This window comes from Lentinula edodes (genome assembly GCF_021015755.1).
Source record: "Lentinula edodes strain Le(Bin) 0899 ss11 chromosome Unknown C8R40scaffold_12, whole genome shotgun sequence".
Lineage (NCBI taxonomy): Eukaryota > Fungi > Basidiomycota > Agaricomycetes > Agaricales > Omphalotaceae > Lentinula > Lentinula edodes.
This window is the reverse complement of record NW_025764318.1, coordinates 123,647-145,281: the sequence shown is the minus strand read 5'-3', so window position 1 is coordinate 145,281 and position 21,635 is coordinate 123,647. Positions and strand designations below refer to the sequence as shown.

At 45.8% G+C, this 21,635-nt stretch overlaps 8 protein-coding genes across 8 annotated transcripts; 6 read left to right on the top strand and 2 right to left on the bottom strand.

Annotated features, from left to right (window-relative positions):
• Window positions 1-2,392: 2,392 nt before the first annotated feature.
• Window positions 2,393-4,493, top strand: C8R40DRAFT_1159981 (mitochondrial distribution and morphology protein family 31/32; the record flags this gene model as incomplete). Its single annotated transcript, XM_046229956.1, has 8 exons — window positions 2,393-2,583; window positions 2,636-2,688; window positions 2,749-3,129; window positions 3,187-3,515; window positions 3,576-4,018; window positions 4,071-4,143; window positions 4,199-4,237; window positions 4,287-4,493. 8 exons carry the CDS (start codon window positions 2,393-2,395, stop codon window positions 4,491-4,493), a joined length of 1,716 nt encoding a protein of 571 aa, XP_046087674.1.
• A 368-nt stretch (window positions 4,494-4,861) lies between these two features.
• On the top strand, window positions 4,862-7,239 carry C8R40DRAFT_1159980 (uncharacterized protein; the record flags this gene model as incomplete). Its single annotated transcript, XM_046229955.1, has 11 exons — window positions 4,862-4,979; window positions 5,040-5,121; window positions 5,176-5,255; window positions 5,317-5,394; window positions 5,459-5,565; window positions 5,649-5,853; window positions 5,907-6,089; window positions 6,141-6,550; window positions 6,606-6,684; window positions 6,735-7,075; window positions 7,132-7,239. The coding sequence occupies 11 exons, from the start codon at window positions 4,862-4,864 to the stop codon at window positions 7,237-7,239; spliced, it is 1,791 nt and encodes a 596-aa protein (XP_046087673.1).
• Window positions 7,240-7,266: 27 nt separating this feature from the next.
• C8R40DRAFT_1097726 (microtubule binding protein) lies at window positions 7,267-9,737 on the top strand. The gene is made up of 7 exons (XM_046227784.1): window positions 7,267-7,380; window positions 7,475-7,534; window positions 7,778-7,874; window positions 7,930-8,692; window positions 8,750-8,759; window positions 8,809-9,004; window positions 9,068-9,737. The coding sequence occupies exons 2-7, from the start codon at window positions 7,503-7,505 to the stop codon at window positions 9,563-9,565; spliced, it is 1,596 nt and encodes a 531-aa protein (XP_046087672.1). The 5' UTR covers window positions 7,267-7,380; window positions 7,475-7,502; the 3' UTR covers window positions 9,566-9,737.
• A 1,075-nt stretch (window positions 9,738-10,812) lies between these two features.
• On the bottom strand, window positions 10,813-12,127 carry C8R40DRAFT_1169115 (uncharacterized protein; the record flags this gene model as incomplete). The annotated part of the gene is made up of 4 exons (XM_046231323.1): window positions 10,813-11,284; window positions 11,342-11,419; window positions 11,476-11,749; window positions 11,815-12,127. The coding sequence occupies 4 exons, from the start codon at window positions 12,125-12,127 to the stop codon at window positions 10,813-10,815; spliced, it is 1,137 nt and encodes a 378-aa protein (XP_046087671.1).
• Window positions 12,128-13,853: 1,726 nt separating this feature from the next.
• Window positions 13,854-15,957, top strand: C8R40DRAFT_1169114 (uncharacterized protein; the record flags this gene model as incomplete). Its single annotated transcript, XM_046231322.1, has 19 exons — window positions 13,854-13,942; window positions 13,996-14,074; window positions 14,132-14,145; window positions 14,200-14,302; window positions 14,359-14,376; window positions 14,430-14,455; window positions 14,508-14,533; window positions 14,586-14,623; window positions 14,670-14,694; window positions 14,754-14,765; window positions 14,821-14,836; window positions 14,892-14,937; window positions 14,990-15,090; window positions 15,160-15,219; window positions 15,281-15,308; window positions 15,363-15,420; window positions 15,467-15,491; window positions 15,551-15,788; window positions 15,853-15,957. 19 exons carry the CDS (start codon window positions 13,854-13,856, stop codon window positions 15,955-15,957), a joined length of 1,107 nt encoding a protein of 368 aa, XP_046087670.1.
• A 433-nt stretch (window positions 15,958-16,390) lies between these two features.
• On the top strand, window positions 16,391-17,600 carry C8R40DRAFT_1041907 (beta-lactamase-like protein; the record flags this gene model as incomplete). The annotated part of the gene is made up of 5 exons (XM_046224031.1): window positions 16,391-16,731; window positions 16,782-16,804; window positions 16,863-16,971; window positions 17,024-17,135; window positions 17,193-17,600. 5 exons carry the CDS (start codon window positions 16,391-16,393, stop codon window positions 17,598-17,600), a joined length of 993 nt encoding a protein of 330 aa, XP_046087669.1.
• Window positions 17,601-17,920: 320 nt separating this feature from the next.
• Window positions 17,921-20,277, top strand: C8R40DRAFT_1169112 (uncharacterized protein; the record flags this gene model as incomplete). The annotated part of the gene is made up of 5 exons (XM_046231321.1): window positions 17,921-18,335; window positions 18,385-18,625; window positions 18,677-18,818; window positions 18,874-19,064; window positions 19,125-20,277. 5 exons carry the CDS (start codon window positions 17,921-17,923, stop codon window positions 20,275-20,277), a joined length of 2,142 nt encoding a protein of 713 aa, XP_046087668.1.
• Window positions 20,278-20,466: 189 nt separating this feature from the next.
• C8R40DRAFT_1041837 (uncharacterized protein) lies at window positions 20,467-21,606 on the bottom strand (the record flags this gene model as incomplete). The annotated part of the gene is made up of 8 exons (XM_046224023.1): window positions 20,467-20,519; window positions 20,574-20,689; window positions 20,753-20,818; window positions 20,892-20,930; window positions 21,003-21,079; window positions 21,133-21,214; window positions 21,278-21,357; window positions 21,415-21,606. 8 exons carry the CDS (start codon window positions 21,604-21,606, stop codon window positions 20,467-20,469), a joined length of 705 nt encoding a protein of 234 aa, XP_046087667.1.
• Between the last annotated feature and the right edge of the window lie 29 nt (window positions 21,607-21,635).

Sequence of the window (21,635 nt, the reverse complement as noted above, 5' to 3'; positions counted from 1 at the left end):
ATTTTAAGCCACTCCTTGAAACTCAGCCGATATTGCGGTCTCTCAGCGAGCGTGTCCAGCATTTCTCGCTCGTATCATTTCTCAGACAAAAACACAATAAGCAAGCCGGTCATAAGCCGGGCCCGCGGGAATCAGAACCAAAGTATCAAAAAAAAATTCTTTCTTTCCGTTTGTAGTCTGTTATTATTGTTTATACTGAGTTCCGGAATGGCTCGAGTATACCCAGCGGCAGATAGGTCATTCCAGACATCAATATACTGATGCTCGACTCTCAAGCTATATTGAGGTCAGGAACACCTTCAAGATATTTTATTGTATTATGGCCCTTCGGGGACACCAAAGACACTCCAACTTGGTAAATTCTGCCGGTGATACAACGGGTGGTTTCGGTTGTACCTACCCTTATTGTTCTCACTAAGTTGACGCACACGCTGCAATGCTGCTTAATGCACATAATAATATGCACGATGAGAATTGGCGTCAGTTTGGCTTCTTTTAGAGAGTGCAACAGCTATCTTCATCGCCCCTCAATTGTTCGTAAGGCCAGTGAAGCGTTTTGATTTGGCACGAAATCAAGGATAGGAGAAGATAAGAACCTTACCCCGTCAGCCTGACGATGAGCCGGACAGATCATTGACCTTGTACGACTAACAAGGACATGCGTTCAGTCAGATTTTTTGACGAGGCACCGGTGCCTGGAATCTGAAAGCTTTCTCCGTTATTGTCTTTATGTACATGAGCCCTTTTCAATGATCTCATTAACAATTAGGTGCTCGCTGCTAGATCTTGCGTCGATGAAGACGTCCCGAACCAGCCTCATTGCGAGGTATAAAACCTCAAAGGATGCACTGATTTACCCCAACAAATTCGCTTTGTCACCGATTCGTTCATCCTCAGTAGCGCCACCTACGCGTACTCAGTCCAATTTTCTAAAGCCAACCAACGTTCCACATGGACTCTTTCTCTACCCTCGCAACTTTCTTTGCTCGTAGTGACGATGAAGTCACAGCAACGAGTCCATTACCAGTCGAAGAGGAGGCCAACAGTAGCGCAAGCAACAGCTATTGCGTGATTGCCTGAACTCGAAACTATTAGACATTCTGCGTGAGCCATATTTTCCACTCGTGCCAAATCAGCTTACTCACCTTCAATTTCAATACAGAGAATTGTCTTCTACGCACACTTCATAGCCCGGGATATGAAGATTCATAAACATATACACGCGCATACTTCAACAGTCACACACAGAGCTTTGTCTTGACACTCACTACACTGTCCTTCATCACTTGCATTATCGTCAAAGGCCCGTCGATTCCTTGTCGTCACAGCCTATCCTTTCCTTGTGTCACATTTCCATTACTTATTCCCACTTCGTTCTGACCGTTTGTATAATTATTTTTTGTTCATTGTTCTGCTTCGTCTGGTTTCCTTTGATCATGTACATTTTCTGTTGCCATTGATAGTATTAGATGGGCATCGCGAGATTAGCAGAGGGACTCTGGAGGAATATATTCCAGGATACGTACCAGGCTCTGATACTCACTTCGTTGTACAGTTGTATTCAAAAGCATCTTGATTCTTCATGTATCCATTCTTGAATCTCGAGTGGAAGATATGTTCAAGTACTCGACTAATTCAACAATCAATTTCGAAGAGTAGCGTACTGGCCGAACTCTTGCTGTCTTCAACTCAGCTGTTTTGAAGTCTTCGAACTTGTTGTGGAACGGGTGTGGAATGCAGCACTTGGAAGCGCCCACTTTCAATACATAATTCACGTGGGCTAATTGGTCCATGACGTCCACGACCATTCGGATGAGGATTGGTCTGTAAACAACATTGCTCCCGTATTTCCATGTCCTTTCGCTTGTTGAAGAGCATTGACTCTGCAATACCCGTCGCCATCGTGCGACGCCATGATTATGCTGCAGTGGACCGTTACAGAACAATCTGTAATTTTTTCACAGTACGAAAAGATCTCCTCTACACAGGTGTGCTTCTAAATACACATGGAAAGACAACGCTCTAATGGTTTGTGGTTATAGGCTCACATGAACTCTCGTGTAGAAGCTCATTTCGCATCCAGTCCTTCCATTCCACTGCTTCACAATTGCGAAAGAAATCAGGCCCAGTGCAAGATATTCCGAGGCAGAAAGGTGCCAGGCCCGACCCGATTACACGGAATGCTGATGGTTCAGACCAGAAAGATCGCCTAAATTCTCCGGAGAAAGAGCTTCAGCAGGTTCAAGGTCATCATCCGTCCGAACCCCTACCTGTATCAGAGGAACAAACACGAACGGAAGATTCCCAATCAAATATTGTATCCGACGATCCTCAGCGTCATATACTGCCATATAACTTTCAATATTACTCTCGATCGTTCCGACAGCTAGCTATGTCGCTTCCACAACTTCATCGTCCGACGCAAGAAGACTTTCTCAGGGTGGCAGACGGCTTTTGGCAACGTCTTCGTATCCGGTTCAAGTGGTTTACCATCAAATCCTTTCGCAAATTCAATGCCGATGATATTTCAGGTATCGCAACATGGATACTTATGAGCCAGACTATTTGGATTCTAGTCGGAACGTATGCGCTCTTCACTCCTGGTGGAATATTTGCTAAAAACTCTCCCATCCAGTACCACATTTCTGTCTGTAATATTTGCCATTGTAAATAGCTTACGATTACAACGTGAGTTGTTCATTCTGCCATCTCGTTCGAAGCACTTCAAACCACGAGCTTCTTCCACAGACTTCGTGGCTCGAGGCATAAGCGACTATCTCACCTCCGAAACCGGAATAACTATCATATTCGAAAGTGCCATCGTCCCAAAATGGAAAGATTCGCGCATCTCCTTCAAAAATGTTTACGTGTCGCGGCGTCCAATGACCACACCTAGGCAAAAGTTAATTAATGCCCATATGGCTGCGGCTGGTATTGGCATACAAGAGTATCAAGACTTCGGAGAGTACGAAGAGGATGAAGCACATGTTGCCTCAGAGCAAGACACGAATTACTCTATGTTTGACCTCAATATCGACTCGGTTGATGTCACACTATCGCTATGGAGGTGGTTGGACGGCAGAGGGTTGGTAGAAGATGCCGTTGTCAAAGGAGTTCGAGGTGTATTAGGTGCTGTATCTGAATATCTATCTCTCGACGTTTCGTATCCTGATCCGATTACCGTAGATCGACGCTCCGTTTTGTACGATCCTGAACATCCTCTTGACCCTGCATCTTTTCGTCATGAGTCCCATGTGGGGGACTTTGAGCTAGATTCTCTTCAGCTTGAGGACGTCCTCATCACTGTATATCAACCTGGCGGTTTTAGGCCATACACAGCGTCCATTTTCCGCGCAGATATCCGAACTTTTCGTAAACGATGGATGTTCTATGATTTCTTGTCTGCGGAGAATATTGTTGGGCAATTTGACAATTGTTTGTTCAGCTTGCACAAGCCCCAAAGCATAGGACGTACCACGGGAAGTGAGTTGCATGACGGTGACTGGGCTCGGATGGTATGTGCTAATTGAACATGTGATCACTTGTGATATGTGATCTAATTATTCTTCGAGTAGTCGCGTATCCGGATTGACGGTGTGAGCATTGATCACCTTCAAGCCTCCACCTCGATGGAAGGCCCTGTCTCGTGGATAACTTCAGGCAAACTCGATGCGGTCCTGGACATCAAATTTCCCAAAGACCCGGATGACGCACTCGCATTGAATGTGATACTAGAAGAAATTGCCGATGCTATATCCAACACGTTATCTACCTCACCAGCTTTAGATCCTTTGCGTCAACGCATTCCTGGTCAGCGGGAATTAGCGAAACCTCCGCTGAGTGCTCCTGACACAGAGGAGTTCACCGCTTCTGTGAATTTGGAGCAAAGCAAGGAGCCTAAAGTGGTCATTGAGCTGGACCTAAGGTTTAGAGATGTCAAAGCTGCAGTGCCGATATTCACGAGCGACTTGTCGTACGTGAATAACGCACTGATCCGTCCTATCGTTGCCTTCATGAAGTACGTCTACTGCTATACAATCTGTGTAATTGCTCATGACCCCCAACCACAGTGCCAATCGGACCTTGGTCCCCATACATTGTCGAGTCGTGAAAGTTCTCAATGATTTTGATGGTGCTTGGACTGTAAGTCGCCACTTTTCTCTTTGCCCTTTCAACATATCTACAGTATCTACTCTAGATGTGGGAGACTGGCCTTCTTGACGAAATTTCGCTGAAGGTAAGTTGGGAGGCTGCTTCTATGGGACGCATCTCAAATACTCCTCCAGATGTATGACGCGTTGGCGTTCCATGTCACACAAGCCAACATTAATCGCCGTATCAAGACCGTTAGTGTCTGGAGTCTACAAATGACAGCTAGCGCTGTACTATCTGCGTTGCGAAACCTAGTCGATCCTGTTTCCATACGCGTTCGGGAAACATACTTGAAAGCTCTAGAAGAAAGGGAACGCTATTGGTTTAACGTTGAACTTTAGTTCTATATAGCATGTATCTGAGCAAGAAATTCACGTGAATCGCCGTCAGCCAACTTCACCTCCTTCTCCGCTTCCTGGTGCAAGTCGCATGATCGATGACATTTGAACTCGAACAGGTATAACCTTCTCTGGACTCATTTGAGCACCACTCTCTCAAGGATTCCAACAATAGATGAACCCTCAGTGGCCCTTATTTTTGGTCCCAGTATTTTCCGAAGTATGGCTTTTGAACTGGATACCTGTTATCTACAGCTTTTCAAGAAGACATTTGATCCACGCGACTTGTTTCGGAAGCTGAACTTGCGCGGTACTTAAACTGTTTTGAAGTCAAATCATGAGTTCACCTTAATAGCTCTTCAGTCTCGAAGATGGTCTTGCTTAATTTCCCGCTAGTACTTGGATTAATAGCACACTTTGCTGTAGCAGTGGTGATTAGGAATTTGGATACCGTCGTAAGCCAACCGTTCGATTTCATCGTCGTTGGAGGTCAACTATTTTGGAGCGACTCTTGCATTAGACCTCTACTAACTTTCTCTGAAATTCCAGGTGGCGCAGGAGGGAGTGTGATAGCTAACCGGTTGACAGAGAATCCCGATGTATCTGTCCTTCTTGTTGAGGCAGGAGGCTCGTAAGTTGCCTTTGATTTGAAATATTTGCTTGAAATTGACCTGCTCACATGTAGAAACGAAGGAGTGCTCAATGTTGCCGCTCCTGGATTGGTTAACTTTCTCGTCAACAGCGCTTGGGATTGGAACTTCACCTGTGGAGATATTTTTAACCAACTTCGTCCCCAGAACTCTGATTACCTTATCATCTTCTTCAGCCACACCTCAGAGCGCTTTGAACAATCGAACCTTGACTGTTTCTCGAGGGTTCATACTTGGAGGAACGACCTCTACTAGTAAGTCTTTTGAGAGGTGATAACGAATGTATGACTGATTGAGTGAATACTTACTCGTCTTCAGACCAGATGGTGTACACTAGAGGTTCCTCTGAAGATTACGATCTGTGGGCAAACATAACGGACGACGCAGGATGGTCATGGGATAGCTTGCAGAAATACATCCGGAAGGTATATAGCAGCTTCCATTCGCTGCTTGGCCTGTCTATTATTCCTTCAATTCTGAATATTTTCACACCTCTCCCACCTTGCAGAACGAACGATTTACCCCGCCAGCAGATCATCACAACACCACTGGTCAATTTGATCCCAATGTTCACAGTTTCGATGGCATCGTTTCAGTAAGCTTACAAGGATTTCCGAACGAAATCGACAATCGAACGATACAAACGACGTCTGAGATGAACAAAGAATTCCCATTCAATCTGGACATGAATTCTGGGTATCAACTTGGGATTGGTGGGCTTTTTGGTCCAATACTGTCAGTTGCATTTGATTAATCCAAGTGCCAGGTTGGGTGCAAGCTACAATCGGCGACGGGACGCGAAGTAGTTCCGCTGCGTCATATCTGGGTCCTTCGTTCATCTCCAGGCCGAACCTCCATGTGCTACTTAATACGCGTGTATTACGCGTACTCGAAAATGAGCCCCAACCATCCGACTTTCGTACTGTTGAGTTCACACAAGATAGTGGAGGTGCGCTTTGTAGTACGAACCAACACTATTTGTCTTAATAACTGTTGCCAGTCACGACGCATACTATTACCGCTTCCAAAGAAGTTATCATTTCAGCCGGAACTATCATGACTCCGCACATCTTGATGCACTCTGGAATAGGCGACTCAGAAGAACTTCATTCGTTGGGAATACAAACAGTTCATAATTTACCTTCGGTAGGAAAGAACCTCACAGAGCAACCCATCGTTAGAAATAAATGGCTAGTCAATTCCACCCACACGTTGGAGACAATCGCCCGAAATGACACTCTCCTTGCGGAAGTGACGCGGGAGTGGCAGCATCGTAGAATGGGGCCTTTGGTCGATCCTCCGCTGTCATTTCTTGGTTGGCTTCGCCTTCCAGGTAATTCGTCGATCTTCCAACAAGTTCCGGATCCTGCTGCTGGTCCAAATACATCACATTATGAGTTGATAATCACCGTGAGCAGCTAGCCGTTGAGTCAAAGCGTAATCTTAACCACTTCTGTTCATTCAGAATGGCGCGTTAGCGCAGCCTGCTCCTGCAACTGGTAACTTCTTAACCTTCAGCACATCTGTTTCTTCTCCTACTTCCAGTGAGCTCCTTTTTTTGGCATATAGATAGACTAAGAAAAGGTTCTTACAGGAGGATCCATCACATTGAATTCCAGCAATCCACTTGAATATCCACTGATCAATTTTAATCTATTCAGTACGACTTTCGATCGTTTCGTAGTTCGTGAGGCTTTTCGAAACACAAAGAAGTTCTTGGCCGCGCATAGCTGGGATAATTACATCTTGAGTCCACCCACCAATGCAACTACAGATGAAGAACTTGATGAGTACATCAACCAGAATGCGGCGACTGAAAATCACCCGGTTGGTACTGCGGCGATGTCCTCGAAGAGTGCTGCATATGGTGTTGTTGACCCAAATTTGCGAGTCAAAGGCCTCTCAGGACTACGAATTGTCGATGCATCAGTATTCGTACGTACTTGCGCCAGCGTCCTTGAGGAGGGAGACCAAACTGACGTTCGATAAAGCCCAGACTTCCAGCTGCTCATACACAGGTTCCTGTCTACATAGTCGCCGAGAGGGCTGCGGACTTAATCAAGGACGCCTGGGGAATATCAAAAGAGGATACGGCTTGATTATATATATCGTAGCTTGTAAATAAGGGCAAGAGCTTTTCCTACTTGAATAGTGACTTGACGAGTTAAACTTGTAAGCTTGCGTCTCCCCAAATTGAATTTGCGACATAGAATTTGAGTACTGTCAACCCTAACCCCACTGTACGTACCCTTCTCGACCATCAAAAGTTCCATTTACCCCTCTGACCAAATTTGTTTCCTCGCATTTCTCGCATTTTGCTCATTATTCTTTCAGCACTCACCACCGATAACAGCAATAGTTCATGTCTCGCTTTGTCAGAGCATCAAAATATCGGTAAGTTTCTTTGCACTGAGGCCCAGTCAATGGCTCGCGCTTGGGTGATCAGCGGAATGGCGAGAGAGGGTGGGCAATTTCTGCTGGTGACTCAGAGCAAATGCGGATGGGAGATCCTGACAGTGTGTTCCATTTCTCATGTTATATCTTGTGCCAAATCAATGAAAATTCATTAGTACTTCACTTTCCGCGCTAGCACTGGGCCAGTAGTAATACGTCCATACTAACTGGCTTACTCCCCAGACACGTCTTTGGCCAGTCGGGCAAGAAGGAATACATCATTGAAAATGTCAAAGTAACCAACAACGCCTGGGATACCAACATTATCGCTGCATCTGGAGTAACTATATCGACTAGATCCTTAGTTCACTATATTTATCATTGACCATTTACAGAAATACGTTAGCATCAACTGGAACGCCTCCGGAGGAGGTGCTTTTGCTATTTTGCCCCTTCCCTCTCCTTTTCATACTATCTCTGGCTTTCCACACAAGCTTCCGGACACTCTACCTCTCGCTCGAAGCCATACAGCATCTGTCCTTGATACAGACTGGTCTCCTCATGATGATTCACTTGTCGCGTCCGGTGGAGATGATGGAAAGGTCATGATATGGAAGGTCGATGATAGCGCGTTTGAAGGATGGGGCGCAGATCATTGGGTTCCTAAAGATTTCGATCCTGTATGGCGTATCGACGCATCACCCCGCAAAGTCGGCCAAGTTCTCTTCCATCCGACAGCCTCCAACGTCGTCGCGGGTGCTACCGGAGATTACACTGTGAAACTCTGGGATCTTGCTCGCACAGAGGATCCACGAAATGTTCTCTCAGGTCATAACGACGCTATCCAGAGTCTAGCTTTCAACTCAACTGGAACGCTTTTGGTGACTACATGTCGTGATCGTAAGCTGCGGTTGTTCGATCCACGTGCTGGTAGCGATGCAGTGCGCGTCACGGACGGACATGGCGGTATCAAAGGCGCCAGAGTGGTCTGGATGGGTGATCATGACAGGATCGCAACGACTGGCTTCAGCAAGATGTCTGATAGACAGGTGGCCATTTGGGAGACGGGCAGTTTGAGCAATCTGAAGACAACGACTATAGATCAGAGTTCAGGTGTAATGATGCCGTTCTGGTCTGAGAATAACATCCTGTTCCTTGGTGAGTACCATTACATCTATGCATTTCTGTACTCATTATGATCTTTCGTTCTTGCAGCTGGAAAAGGGTAAGCGATTCTCCGAACTTATCTCTAATGATCGCTGACTATTACATAGTGACGGCAATATTCGTTACTATGAATATGAAAATGATAATCTCTTCGCTCTTGACGAGCATAAGAGCGTTGATCCTCAACGCGGAATGTGTTTCCTTCCTCGACGCGCCCTCAATGTTGCCGACTGCGAGATTGCAAGAGCTTACAAGATAGCCGGATCAAACATAGAACCAATTGCTTTCATCGTTCCGCGAAGGGTATGTAGCGACGCCTGATTATGCCCTACTGTCCACTAACATTTTGTCTCATATTTACAACAGGCTGATGGTTTTCAATCTGACATTTTCCCTCCTGCACCCTCCTCAGAACCCAGCATGTCAGCAAACGATTTCTTCTCAGGCAAGAACGCTCCTAGGAAGGTTGTCGATCTAGCTAGCGGAGCTTCATTCGTTTCTTCTGCTCCCCCTTCTGCTGTACCTGTTCCAGTCTCTGCTTCCATGCCCTCTCCTGCTCCGTTAACCCCTTCCTACTCCACGCCTGCGCCTGCCTCGCAGACGCCTTCCGCACCCGTTATCACAAAATCTTACTCCATCCCGACTCCTAGTTCTACGACTACGGCGGAGCCTCCGTCGCCTGCTCCTGCCCCTACGATACAGAAATCCAACTCTAGGGACGATTCTACTCTAGGTCAAGAGAACGCTCAACTCAGAAAGGAATTAAGGGAGGCTCGAGAGTTGATTCGGAATTTGGAGTTGCAGGTTGAAGCTCAGAGGGCGAACGCGAGGAAGGCGGCGCAGGCGTTGCTGGACGCGGCATGAGGCTGTCGTTCATTCATTATCTTTTTGGCTATGTTCCCTGTAGGCTCGTCAGTTAATACTCGTGATACAAAGACCTGCATTATAACTATACTAGCAGTGACCCGTGCGATGCACGTTAAGCAGCTAGTCCCGCTCGGGGTGTCGCGTTACTCCGCCACCGAGCAATGGGCGCTTAATTCGAATTAATTGCCTTTGTCAATGCCGAAATGCCGATTAATTCTTATTGAGCCCGAGTTTTTCGCTTTCACTTTGCTTCATCATGCCTAAAAACTCTGTACCTTCAGCGACATCCAAATCAGCCGCCAACCGAACCCTTGCTCAATCTTGGGCTGGTACTTTCTGTCAACTCTCATCTTCTCGCTTATTCTGATTTTCGCTATTTGGTATCAAACTATCCGCACGACAAATGCTCTTCGGTACTTCAAGCCCTTCCTGCTTCAACACGCGTCAAATTTTCGTTGGGTATCTGCGCTGTTGCCGCAGCAGGGATATATCTCTCGGATGTATTGGAAAAACGGATGTCTGCTGAGCCAAGAGAGAAGAGTGATTAAATTGTGCGAAGTCAGACACGTACAGAGGTGAATTGTTATTCGTAATAATGGTAGCTTGTTTTAAGGATGGTGCGTAAGAGTGCTGTTGCTCCTTTATACAGGCTGATAACGGATTCCGCTTCCAAGGATCTCATATAAACATCTACTTATACCACTACCAAGCATTAGGCACCTGCCTACGTCTCTTGCCTGCGTTTGTTCAACTTTGACTCATAGATGGAACCGTGTTATAAACTTTCCTGGGTACTGCGTTTGCTTTGCTACTATATGCAACACTTCAGCCTATCTGAATCTGGATCGGACTACATATGTAACAAAATTCAAAAAAGACAGTCAAACCTTTCATCGATGCTTGCGCAACAAAAGTGTAGATTGGACACTACTATCGAACAGAACTTGATTGTCAATGGAATGTTGGGGTAAGAGGAAATCCTAGTTACCGTCTTTCTCGGACGCAGTCTAAAAATGAAACAAATCATCCCTTGTGGTGTTGTGCTTCTTCTTCTGAGCTTCAGCGCTTCTGCGATGGTATCTTCAGTGCCTTTTGGTATCAGTACGTTTCATTTACAGTGCGACTACTAGATGTGTTCAACATGAGCGGTCTGTGTGGCAGTGGCATTTAATCACTATATCCTTCGCTACTCAAGCCCTTCTCTGCCGATCCACGTCCTTCACAGCCCGCGGGCCCAGGGCGAATTAGAAAGCCTCCCCTACCCCTGCCGAGTAATAATTCGGTGTTGGTTTGGCCGCTCTCTTTGTTGCAACTGGAGCAGCTCCTTTAACGGCAATCGACGAACTCTCACGAGAGGTTTTTAAAGCTGCATCTCCATAATGCATCAAATAACGCCCTATAGAGGAAGGTTGGACATCGAATGGGTCAATTTGACCGCTGAGTCGAGGATGGGAGAAGAATCGTTGACGGATGCGGTGTTTGTACCGGCGATAAATGAATGTTAGGGTAAGAAGGAGAAAGAGCGTAAGGATTCCTCCAATGCTCCCACCTATTATCGCTGTGCGATCCAAACTCTTCTTTTGTCCTAGGGGTTCTGCCACCGATGTATTACTAGGTGACAATGTTGACGCCGTAGTAGATGTAATAGGCTTATGAGAGGTAGATGAGGATATGAATGAAGGAGGTATGGTAGGTGTGCTGGAGATGCTGGTAACACTGTGTGAATGGGAACTTCATGATGGTTGAGATACGATAATCATATATAAGGCTTACGAGGTGGAGGTCGAGGTCGAGGTCGAGGTCGAGGCCGTCAGAGTAATTGGAGGCGACGGGCTGGCATCATTGTCAAAGCTTCAATCAAGGGCTGAGTTACTGGAGAAAATCCATATAATTGGAAAGGCACACACGTATACCTCGCATAGTCAAACTGTATGGTAAGCATGTCGACTGTAGAAGCACCTATCATGGTGAAGGTGTGCAGAACTTGAGACAAATTGCTGAGTGATAATACACTGACATTGTACTGAGTGACACCACTGAAATCGCTTTTATGTGTGAAACTTTGCCCAACCGGTTGGCCATCCAAGGCGAAGGATAAATTGTAAGTCGACGTGTAATCCTCTAACGGTCCGTCCTCAAGTATAAAGTTTGGCAGCAAGCAATATACATCTAGAGATATCCCTGTGGGCAGAATAAGATAAGCTTTCACGATACCAGAGCATCCCCAAGAAAATAGCGAGATAGACACATATCTGTGAAGTTAAACTCGACAGTTGCAGCGGGATCCGGCGTCTGATGTGTAATAGAGTGCCAAGTGCCATGAAACATCTGTGTAGGATCAAACGCCAAAAAGCAGACGATGCACGAGTCTCCTTGCTGCCAAAAATTCGAAGGAGTGTAGATTGGGACCAGCCCGGTGACAGAGTCACCGTCTTCATCGTCGATATATCCAAACTGGAATATTGCATGACTTTCGGCTATAAAGAGTATAGTCAAAAGGAACAGGAAGGGAGATTCGAAACCTGAAAAGGTGCAAAAGCAAAGGAAGGTGCCATGCATCGTCGTCTGGTGGAGATATGAGGGTTTATCGATATCGTTTATCCTGGATATTTGGAAATCCTTATAAGATAAAGACTAAATACATGTATATATCCCCTAATCTTCTCAACTCAGTTGCGGAGTTTGGGCATCCTGGTGTAGCATGAATCGCGGTTAGGCAATGTCTAGAGGTTACAACGAGAGGGAGATTAAAAATCTATCACGGAATTGATCCTAGTGCTAAAAAAGCATAGGGACGATAAGACTGGAGGCATCGAGTTGCGGTCTCGCATTGTTAGTGAAGGCAATTCCGTGAGACTTTGACTTTGTGATTTCGAGGGTTGCTCTGAAATATGGACGTTCCCACGAAGCTGGCACGTGCCGGTTGAACTGTTCTCCGAACCCTTTAGGAATCAGCAGCACAGGCATTCGACTTATCCTTCTTAAGTCTCCCGGTTATTCTCGCTCAAAAGGCTGTATCAAAACATACAAGGGCTTCCGCGATCGTACTCATAACTTCTGCTTTCGGCAGGACTGAGGACGCCCACCCTGGTCTTCCCTGCTCCTTCAAGCTCTTAATAGTCTTCAAGTTAGCAGCGTCTTAGCTCTCGATTCCTCCAACCTACCATAGCAAACCAGCTGCATTGCCTGCGGAGGATATACCGAGAAAGATCGTTTCGAAATGTTCATCCCGTCATCGGAAACAACATCATGTAAGTTGCAAAATGGCTATCAAAAAGTATCTAGTCCAATTCACAAATCATGATGCTCGAGACTATGTAATCGCGCCTTGAAGTGGGTATGTTCCTCGGATGAAAATATTTTTCGTAGGGCTGGATTTTCCTTCGTCATAGGTATGTATCCCGTTCGTTGCCATTGACATTATCTTGCGAACAATTGCCATTGCAGGAAAGGGAAGGAAGACGAGCGGTGAATTAATCAGCACGGGAGGCGCCCTAGAACACCTCAAGAAAGACGTTCGTGTAAGTAAATTACTTACAGTGTTCCGTATATAGTCACCTGAAGTTTGAACGACCTGGCGCCGATATTTCTTTTTCGACTGTCAGAAGGTGCCAAGATCTTCTCTTGCGATGACCGAATAATCGTATCATGTCTCGTACGTATTCAAGCCCTTTCTATAGGATACGTACAAAATGATTTACCCAACGGAAGAAAGAAGTTGCAGACGCAAAGCTATCGTCTCTGCTATGCCTTAGGGACAAGACTAGAGGGGAAGATGGTGGATCATGGTACATGAAGGTTCATGTAGGTGGCAAGGATGTTCACCCCACTCGCAATAACAACTCCATCAAGATGAGAGTCAGTCAGTCACCTCATGGACTGATCAAACCTCGATCAGGCTTTGTTTCGATTTTTATGGCAAGGTTCTGATACATCCAATATCAATTCGCACTGCACCTTGGGGTGCTGCCTCTTCGCGCTTGAGGAACGAAAGCGGAAGAGAGAGAAGTTATCTCATTTTGACCATCATGTGATGACTCGTCCTCAAATTCGGCGTTCTCGTGGAAGGCCTGAATGTAAGGCTGTTCAGTCCTTTGAGAAACCACCAGGATCAATCACTGTACTTACAGCAATGTTGCGCGATTTGGAGATCTAGGGTTGATTGAGATATCTATATCTGTTTGTTCCGAGTTTTGAATCTTTGGGGGCTGTGAGTGGAAACTGGACAACCCACCTACTTTTAAAGCTTACGGTCACATCCTCGATCCTCACACCCTGTAGTACGATGAGCTGGAACTTGAATGGCTTGACCTTCGCGATCAACGTTGGCGAAACCTATGGTGGAATGATGGTTGGATTGTTGCTGGCGGCGCTGTACGTGGTATATTCTTGAGATCGCTTGTCAAATAATATCTCATCCTTCTCAGCTTGTGTGGGACCGCGAGCATACAAGCTGCCATCTTTTTCTGTGCAAAAAAGACAGACCCAATCTCCAATAAGATATCGGTGCGATATCGCCCATTTGCAGTACATGTTCAACATAAGAACTAACTAACTATGTAGGTCGGTCTACTATGGTTAATGTCGTTTTTCACTCAAGTCTATCAAATCGGAATTGAACCCTGACTTAGGGTGTTGGACGTGTTGCAACTGTGCTTTGTTTTCAATTCGACATACTTCTACGTTGTTGATCAAGTAGGAGTGTCCTCCCCGCCATTCATCTGGAGTTTCCAAGTGAGAGCTTGCCCTGCCATTATCCGTCTCTCTGGTTCTCAATTTATTTGTGTTAGATACAAATCTTCATGCAGGTAAGTAAGAAGTAAGTTCTCTCATCCAGCTTGTTCTGATCAACGGACCTCAGACTCTTATCATGAGCTCAACGAAACTGTGAGCATCGAATTTCCCTTTTAAGACTCCATAATGATCTCCTTATATACAGGCTTTATACGAGTCGCTTGTGGAAACGTGAGTTGTCAGACCTGATCAACGTGATTAGTTTACTTAGATATCGGTGCAGTCAAACACCTTGTCTCGAAATGGGTCCCAATTGGATTGGTAGGTTTCCATTCATTCTGTGGAAGATGGCTGATGGCCCGGATAGATCGTTTATCTATCTATTGACTTTGGTCTGTATCTTTCATTTTCCCGTCTGAAATCAAATCTGATGGTCCGGAACCATCCATAGGTTTGGGGGCTGGTGCGTCTTTTCATTGAGCACAAGAAGTGTATACTAATCATGTTCATGGAACTAGTGTTTGCTTATGAAGTGTGAGCTCTTACAACGATGTTCTACATATTTATCCAATGTCCAAACTTTTTCCAGCTTTACTGTCGACGTATTACCTGATCTTGCGAGCGTAAAATTCAAAGTAGCTAAAAACACTCTTTCCAATCTTACGGCGAGAACTAATTGCTTTCTAGCCCATTGTCATCTTGTCAATGTGCAGTACTTCAGTTTCTGATTTACTTGTTGGCGGAACACTACTTTATGCCCTTGCCAAGTCCCATACGGATCTGAGTTGGTAAGAATTTCGCCGTTATAAATCATGATGTTGAGTTAATGCCCGATATTACTTACATTGTTTACATAGGACGAGTTCGAGCGGCACGATGCTTGTGGCTTATCTCGTGAACACGGGAATCATCACAGGGTACGTTCATTTTTATTGACTGACGAAGTACCTGGGCTAGAACTTGATGTTTTTGTTGTAGCATGTTCTCCGTAGCAGTTGTCATAGCAGTACGACCACATCCAGCGATTTCTAGACTATCTACTGACTCGAGAGGTTGTTAGTTTGCCATAGGCGTACAACATCCGTTGTACATTGTCTCAGAAATAGCTTTACCCCAATGTAAGGTGTTATGGTCTCCCAATGTCTTCATACTGACTCAATGTAGTTTATATCAACTGCTGCTTTTCAATGTAAGTTTCATCCAAACAATATACCATCTCTTGATTAGATTGATCACTTGCATGGAAAGGTTGAATGCGAGTGTTTACTTTCAGACAAATCAGGCCTCCAAAGTTCCACCCATAACACACATATTACCTTACTTCAACAACGACGACCCTACAACCTCCATCCTTTTAGGCCAATCTCCACCCAACTCGAGTTCTAGATTGAATTTAAAGCTCACCGGAATGGCAACATCAGACACGAACGTTCCCACCATTAATGAGATAGGTCTTCCGCTATTCCAAGTGGAAGATAAACCCGAGGTAAGTCTTTAATTTTTTATGATTGCGTTTTCTCGTGTAAATGATGATACCCGGTTCTATTCAGCCTATAGTACGTCAAATGCCTGTTGAGGTCGTGATACAAAGGGCTCACCATGCGATAACTTCGGATTTGCGACATGGACGCGGCACTGTGGTTGTTCATTCATGAAAGTTGGGTCCTATGTAACTCCTTGCCCCTCACAGAGATAAGATATTCAAATTTTCCCCCTGACCGATGTATAGTCACGATTTTGCGATGGCTAGCTTTGACTTCCCTAATATGTCGATCGTTTCTTATAACTAGCTTTGACCTTCTAACATGTTGATCATCCAGTACATCCTATCCCAGCCATAGTATCATAGTAACAAAAAGTTTGGAACTTGAATGACAAGTGACCCTCTGAGTGCATCGGAAAATCCAATATATATTCTGCCGATCGCTGATATCGATACTGCTTGATTATCGACGTCCCCGAGTGCTGCCCGAGAATTTATGATGCTTTTCATGGAGACTGAGAATCCTTACCCGGTCTGCATACGTCAACTTGTGATCGTATAAATACCCATGACACGCAAAGTTATTGGGTTCCCAAATAATCACCATGGCCGACATCACTCTGCCCAAGTCCACCTCTACCGTTTCAGTAAAAGCGTTGAACATCGCTTCACCAAGAACAAGTATACCCGCCGCCCTATTCGTTACCCCTGTCAAGCCAGGAAGAGAGCGACTGGCGTCGCCCGATTATGCCTTCCTCATTGAGCACCCGAGTGGACGCAAGGTTTTGTTCGATCTAGGGCCGATGAAGGACTTCAGTAAGCTCCCTCCCGCGATGCAAGGTTTGCTTGCGCAGGGTGGATTCGAGATGAGCGTTGATGCCGATATTACTGAGCAGCTCAAGGCTGGTGGAGTGTCAGTGGACGATATCGACAGCGTGATATGGAGGTGAGTGAGGAGGGTTCGATGTTATCGTACATTGCTGACTGTATTGACAGTCATTCGCATTTCGATCATAGTGGTAAGCACATGCGAACCCATCCCGTAGTGGAATTTTCAGAATTTGAATGCCATGCCAGGCGACATGTCATTATTCCCTGCAAAAACGAAGTTGATTGTCGGAAAGGGTACGGACAGAAGGACGTTCCCATCAGTTCCTGATGCCATGCTTCTCGAGAGCGACTTTGCGTATGTGCCTTATATACACAACAAGAGATCCACGGCTGATTTTCATGCCTAGAGGACATGAAGTAGTTGAAATCAATTGGGAAAAACCAGATTTCACTATCGGCGAAATACCTGCCATCGACTTCTTTGGTGATGGTAGTTTGTACCTCTTGGATACGCCAGGAGTGAGTATAGTCTTTTGAGCTGGCATAAGAGTGTCACACTGACATATACCGATGTAGCACTGGCCTGGACATCTCTCTGCGTTGGCCCATGTCAAAGAAAACTCCTTCGTACTCCTCGGAGCTGATGTCTGCCACCACCCAGGCCAGCTGAGACCCAACCCGCATATACACAAGAATTTCCCTTGCCCAGGAGGCATTCTCGCCGACCTTTCAAAACCTATCCTGAGCATCCCAGAAGGATTTTCCATGTACGCTGATAGAGCCAGTGCTCTTGTTTCTCAGGAGAAATTGACGGTCATTGACGCACATCCCGATGTATTCGTGATCACTGCACACGACCCGACCTTGGACGGTGTTATCACTTTGTTCCCGGAGACTCTCAATGACTGGAAGGAGCTCGGATGGAAGGGTAAGGCTTCATGGGCATTCTTGGAGGAAGGCAATAAGGGCTATGGATTCCATTAAGAATAAAACACAGATATCATTATAAATACTTGAGAAGAGAAGAAGGAATTTGTACCATTATTTATTAACTTGAACTTGTCGAATCGTGAGCACTCCCATACAATTCGAATTTCAATTTGACCAGGATGACAATTAGAACTTGGGCGCTTATGATTGTGGAAAAATATTGCCGTTTTAAGCCGCCTACACTTCACGCGTCTCTAATGACGTCGAACAATATTTCGCTCCATGAATTCATCACAATTATGTACCGCGCAAATCAAAGTTCTCTCATGCAAGCACCACCGATTCAACTTGTAAATTTTCTGTAAAGTTTCTCAATGTTGTACGACAAGACGCCGCAATATCCTCATTTTGCTCATCTACCTTTCGCCAAGGAACCTTTCAAAGCGATATATGTCTTCCAGCGAATCATTACCACTGTCCTCCTCGTTCCCATCTGGATACTATCCAATCTATCTCGCTCTCGACGTCCTCGAAAGTCATGGTCTTTGCGGCAGATAGTGTTCGTCAACTTTACACGCCGTATTTACCGTGTAACGGAAGTTGCTGGTGTTACTTGGGGTACTCGGAATCCTGAAGATGAACCTGGAACGAAGGAGCTCAAAGAGACGACATTCGAATGGGCACCTCCTTTGAAAGAATCTCTCAGAAAGGGTGTTGCAGTGGATAGGTTCAGAAGGGTGCCGTATAAGAGGGTTGGATGCTTTGTATGGCGTAAGGAAGCCCTAAACAGTGATTTTTCACCCTTTACGCGGTGTTGATGCAGGCTGATTTGATTCAGAGCATCAGATACCGGTAGTTGGGGTATTTTTTCATGGTGGAGGTTTCTCTCAACTGTCTGCACACGAAAAATCCAGGACCTCACATATACCACGACGTTTGATGAGAGATAACTTGTTCACGGAAATTTATGCCGTCGAATATCGTTTACTACAACATGCGCCTTTGCCTGCGGTAATCATGGACGCTGCAGCTGTCTATTCACATGTTGTTAATAAATATTACGGCCCAGATTATATAAGGTACGTGTTTTTCATGCTTGTACCGCTTAGGTCAACTCATCGTGAAGACAGGTCAACCGAGCAACCGTTGAGAAAGCCCTGCAAAATCTTGCTTTTAGGCGATTCCTCGGGTGGAAACTTAGCTCTCGCTCTAGCGCGATGGATACGGGATGAGCAAATCTTACCTACGCCCGATGGTTTACTACTGTTCTCAGTGAGCCTTCACGGTTGTACTTTATTTCATTAAAAACTGATGATTTTTTCCCCAGCCGTCTTGCGATACATCCCACGCATTCCCTTCGACTCATTCTTCGTACATCCCTCGACCTCACGCAAGCACAGATTATCTTACGGATACTCCTGAGCCAAGAGCCCTGATGCAGAGGACCTTTCTTGGTTTTAAATACCGACCTGGAGGAACTGGCTGGGGGCAATGGAAGCGCGGAAGAAACAGGGAAGGGTGAGCAGGTTTCTCATAGCTCCACACGCCGTGAAGACTGAAAGGAGCTTTGACCATTAGCGGAGATCAAATGGAGCGACATTTCCATAAATCCACGACCAAGGGACTGGCGTTAGCTGTGGCGAGTGTCGCTAGTGCAAGCACCTCCAAGCTCGTACGAGGCGTGAAAGATGTTGCTACAAAATCTATACATGCTGGTAGCAGCCCTGTATCCTCCGATATAGAGTCTTCGCCACATGGTTTACCGCCACCGTCAGCATCTCTTGCAACTGATGTTATCGACGAAGAAGAAGAGGGAATCCGTGAGCATTGGCCGGGTACGCAGGAGGTCACCGAAGAGGAGAGCGCAGAAGGGAAGGAGGAACGCGAAAGGAGAGAAATCGAGGAAGAGACGAGGTCCCTGATGGAGATTATCCACTCAGAGTATGTTAGCCCTGCAAGTCCACGGGTACTGCGTCGTTGGGGTCACATAGTGGATCTTTATGATGGCTCCAGACTAGGCGATAGATCGTCGAAAGCGGATGCTTCCTCGTTAGAACCATCCAACAAGACACGGGTATGGTTAACACCCAATATCGCATACGACCAGTTTGATTGGGAGGTGAATGCGCATAGTAATGGTGCGAACCCACAACCTTCAAACGATACCCCAAATAACAACACCTCCGAACCCCCATCATCAAAGGATAAGATCTCCTTTGCCGTACCCGAAATCAAGCAAACTGATTTTGCATCTACGTCCCAGTCAGAGTCACAAAACCCGAATCGCCCACCCGTCCTCCGGAATCAGGATACATACACCCCTCGGAATCCCGCCCATTCTTATCCGAGCAGGTATCCTCAGTTCCACACGTTATTCGCGCAATTTCCCAAGACCTTGATCCTCATCGGAGACGCAGAGCGGCTGACTACGGAAGTCGGAAATCTCGCTCGGGCTATGGGGAAGGACTGTGATTGTGGAGGTGGAGGTGGAGGTGGAGTTGGAGCTGAGACTGCCAATATGAAGGATGCAGGGAATAAAGAAGAGGAAGATTTACCTCGGGAAGGATTGGTATCTCTGGGCGGAGGGTGTGTTCAAGTCAGGTGGATCCCCGATGCGGTTCATGATGTGTTTATGATACCTCCCGGATGGTGGGACGAGAAGATCAAAAGTGAGGTATGGGAAGATGTTAAAACTTGGATGACAGGATTTCATGAAGCATCTATAATGTAGAAATAATGTTTGCGCCATAAATTATCGCCTCAAGACGCAGTGATACAAGCTAATACAAGACGCCGAACAATCACTATGAATTTGTTGTAATACTGGTACTACAACGATAGGGTAAGTTGAAAGGAAAATTGAATGTCTGCGATAAGCTTTTTCAAGAAATTTATGTTCGGTTCGTATGAAGTACATACATCAATTGTGAATTGTCACGGTCAAGAGTATGACCTTGCCATCGATGGCGATGTCTTATATAAGGCCATTATGAGACTAAGAAACGATTGGTATTTTCTTGGACTTACTGTGATTAATCCCTTGGGTACCGACAGGGAGCAGTCCTTCGATAGTCTGAGCAGTAGTAGTGTACTTCACTCCATCGAACTGACGTTCCCCGATAGCACCAGCGACGAGAGCATCCCTACAGCGAATTCAGACCGATTATTCGTACAAGTGCTGAGTTGGAGAGCAGACAAACACGTACCTTCCCGCATCGTATCCGTTAGGTTCAATATTATGGTTTGTCGAAGCTTTTTCTTCGATGGAAACACTGAAAGATCAAAGAAGAAATCATGAATTGCAACAGAAAAGTCTTCTTTCCAGGGAAAAGGGAGAAAGCTTACGCTAAGAACAATGCGCAGGTACCCAGTTGCGGATAAATGCTGGAAAGAGACAAAGTCGAAGTGCTGTGAGTGGCCGAGTAGTAGGCGAAAGACGAAAACCTCTGAACATACCGGAAATGATTTCCACCGATGACACTCTCTTCGCAAGTTCCAAATACCGAATTTCCGTAGTCTTGACGTATAACCGCCTACAAGAACCTGACTTAGTTGGACAGCTATGTCAATATAAAATCGACAATACAGTTTGATTGACCCAACCACGACCGTCTCCTAAGTTTGCTTGTTGCGGATCGCCAATATGGAACCCGAGGCACTCGTAAGAGCTATCCACGGTATATGAACAGAGTCCGGTGTGGTAAAACCACGAAAGTAAAAGTCTTACTTACAAGCCAATTGCGTTTGCATAGTTGTAGAACTTCCCCGTGGCATCCAGGACATCTGGGCTGCTCCGACCAGAAATGATGACCTATAAGTATTTCGGTGAGTCTCTCAGATAATTAGTGATCAAGTCCGATGGAGTCACGTTCAATGGTTCACCGAGACCACCAGACGCGTCGAGCATCGATCCGCCGTTGACTCGAGGGTCAAAGTATGATCCACCTTGTCCGCATGCTAACTGAGTATCAGTGCTCTGGTCATGGGCAGTAGGATGTGCAAAAATCAAAGCGGCATTGAGTCCAACTGAGACCAGAGCGCAGATAACAGGAAGTTGCATGCTAAGTGAACGCAATAGGTGACAGACCA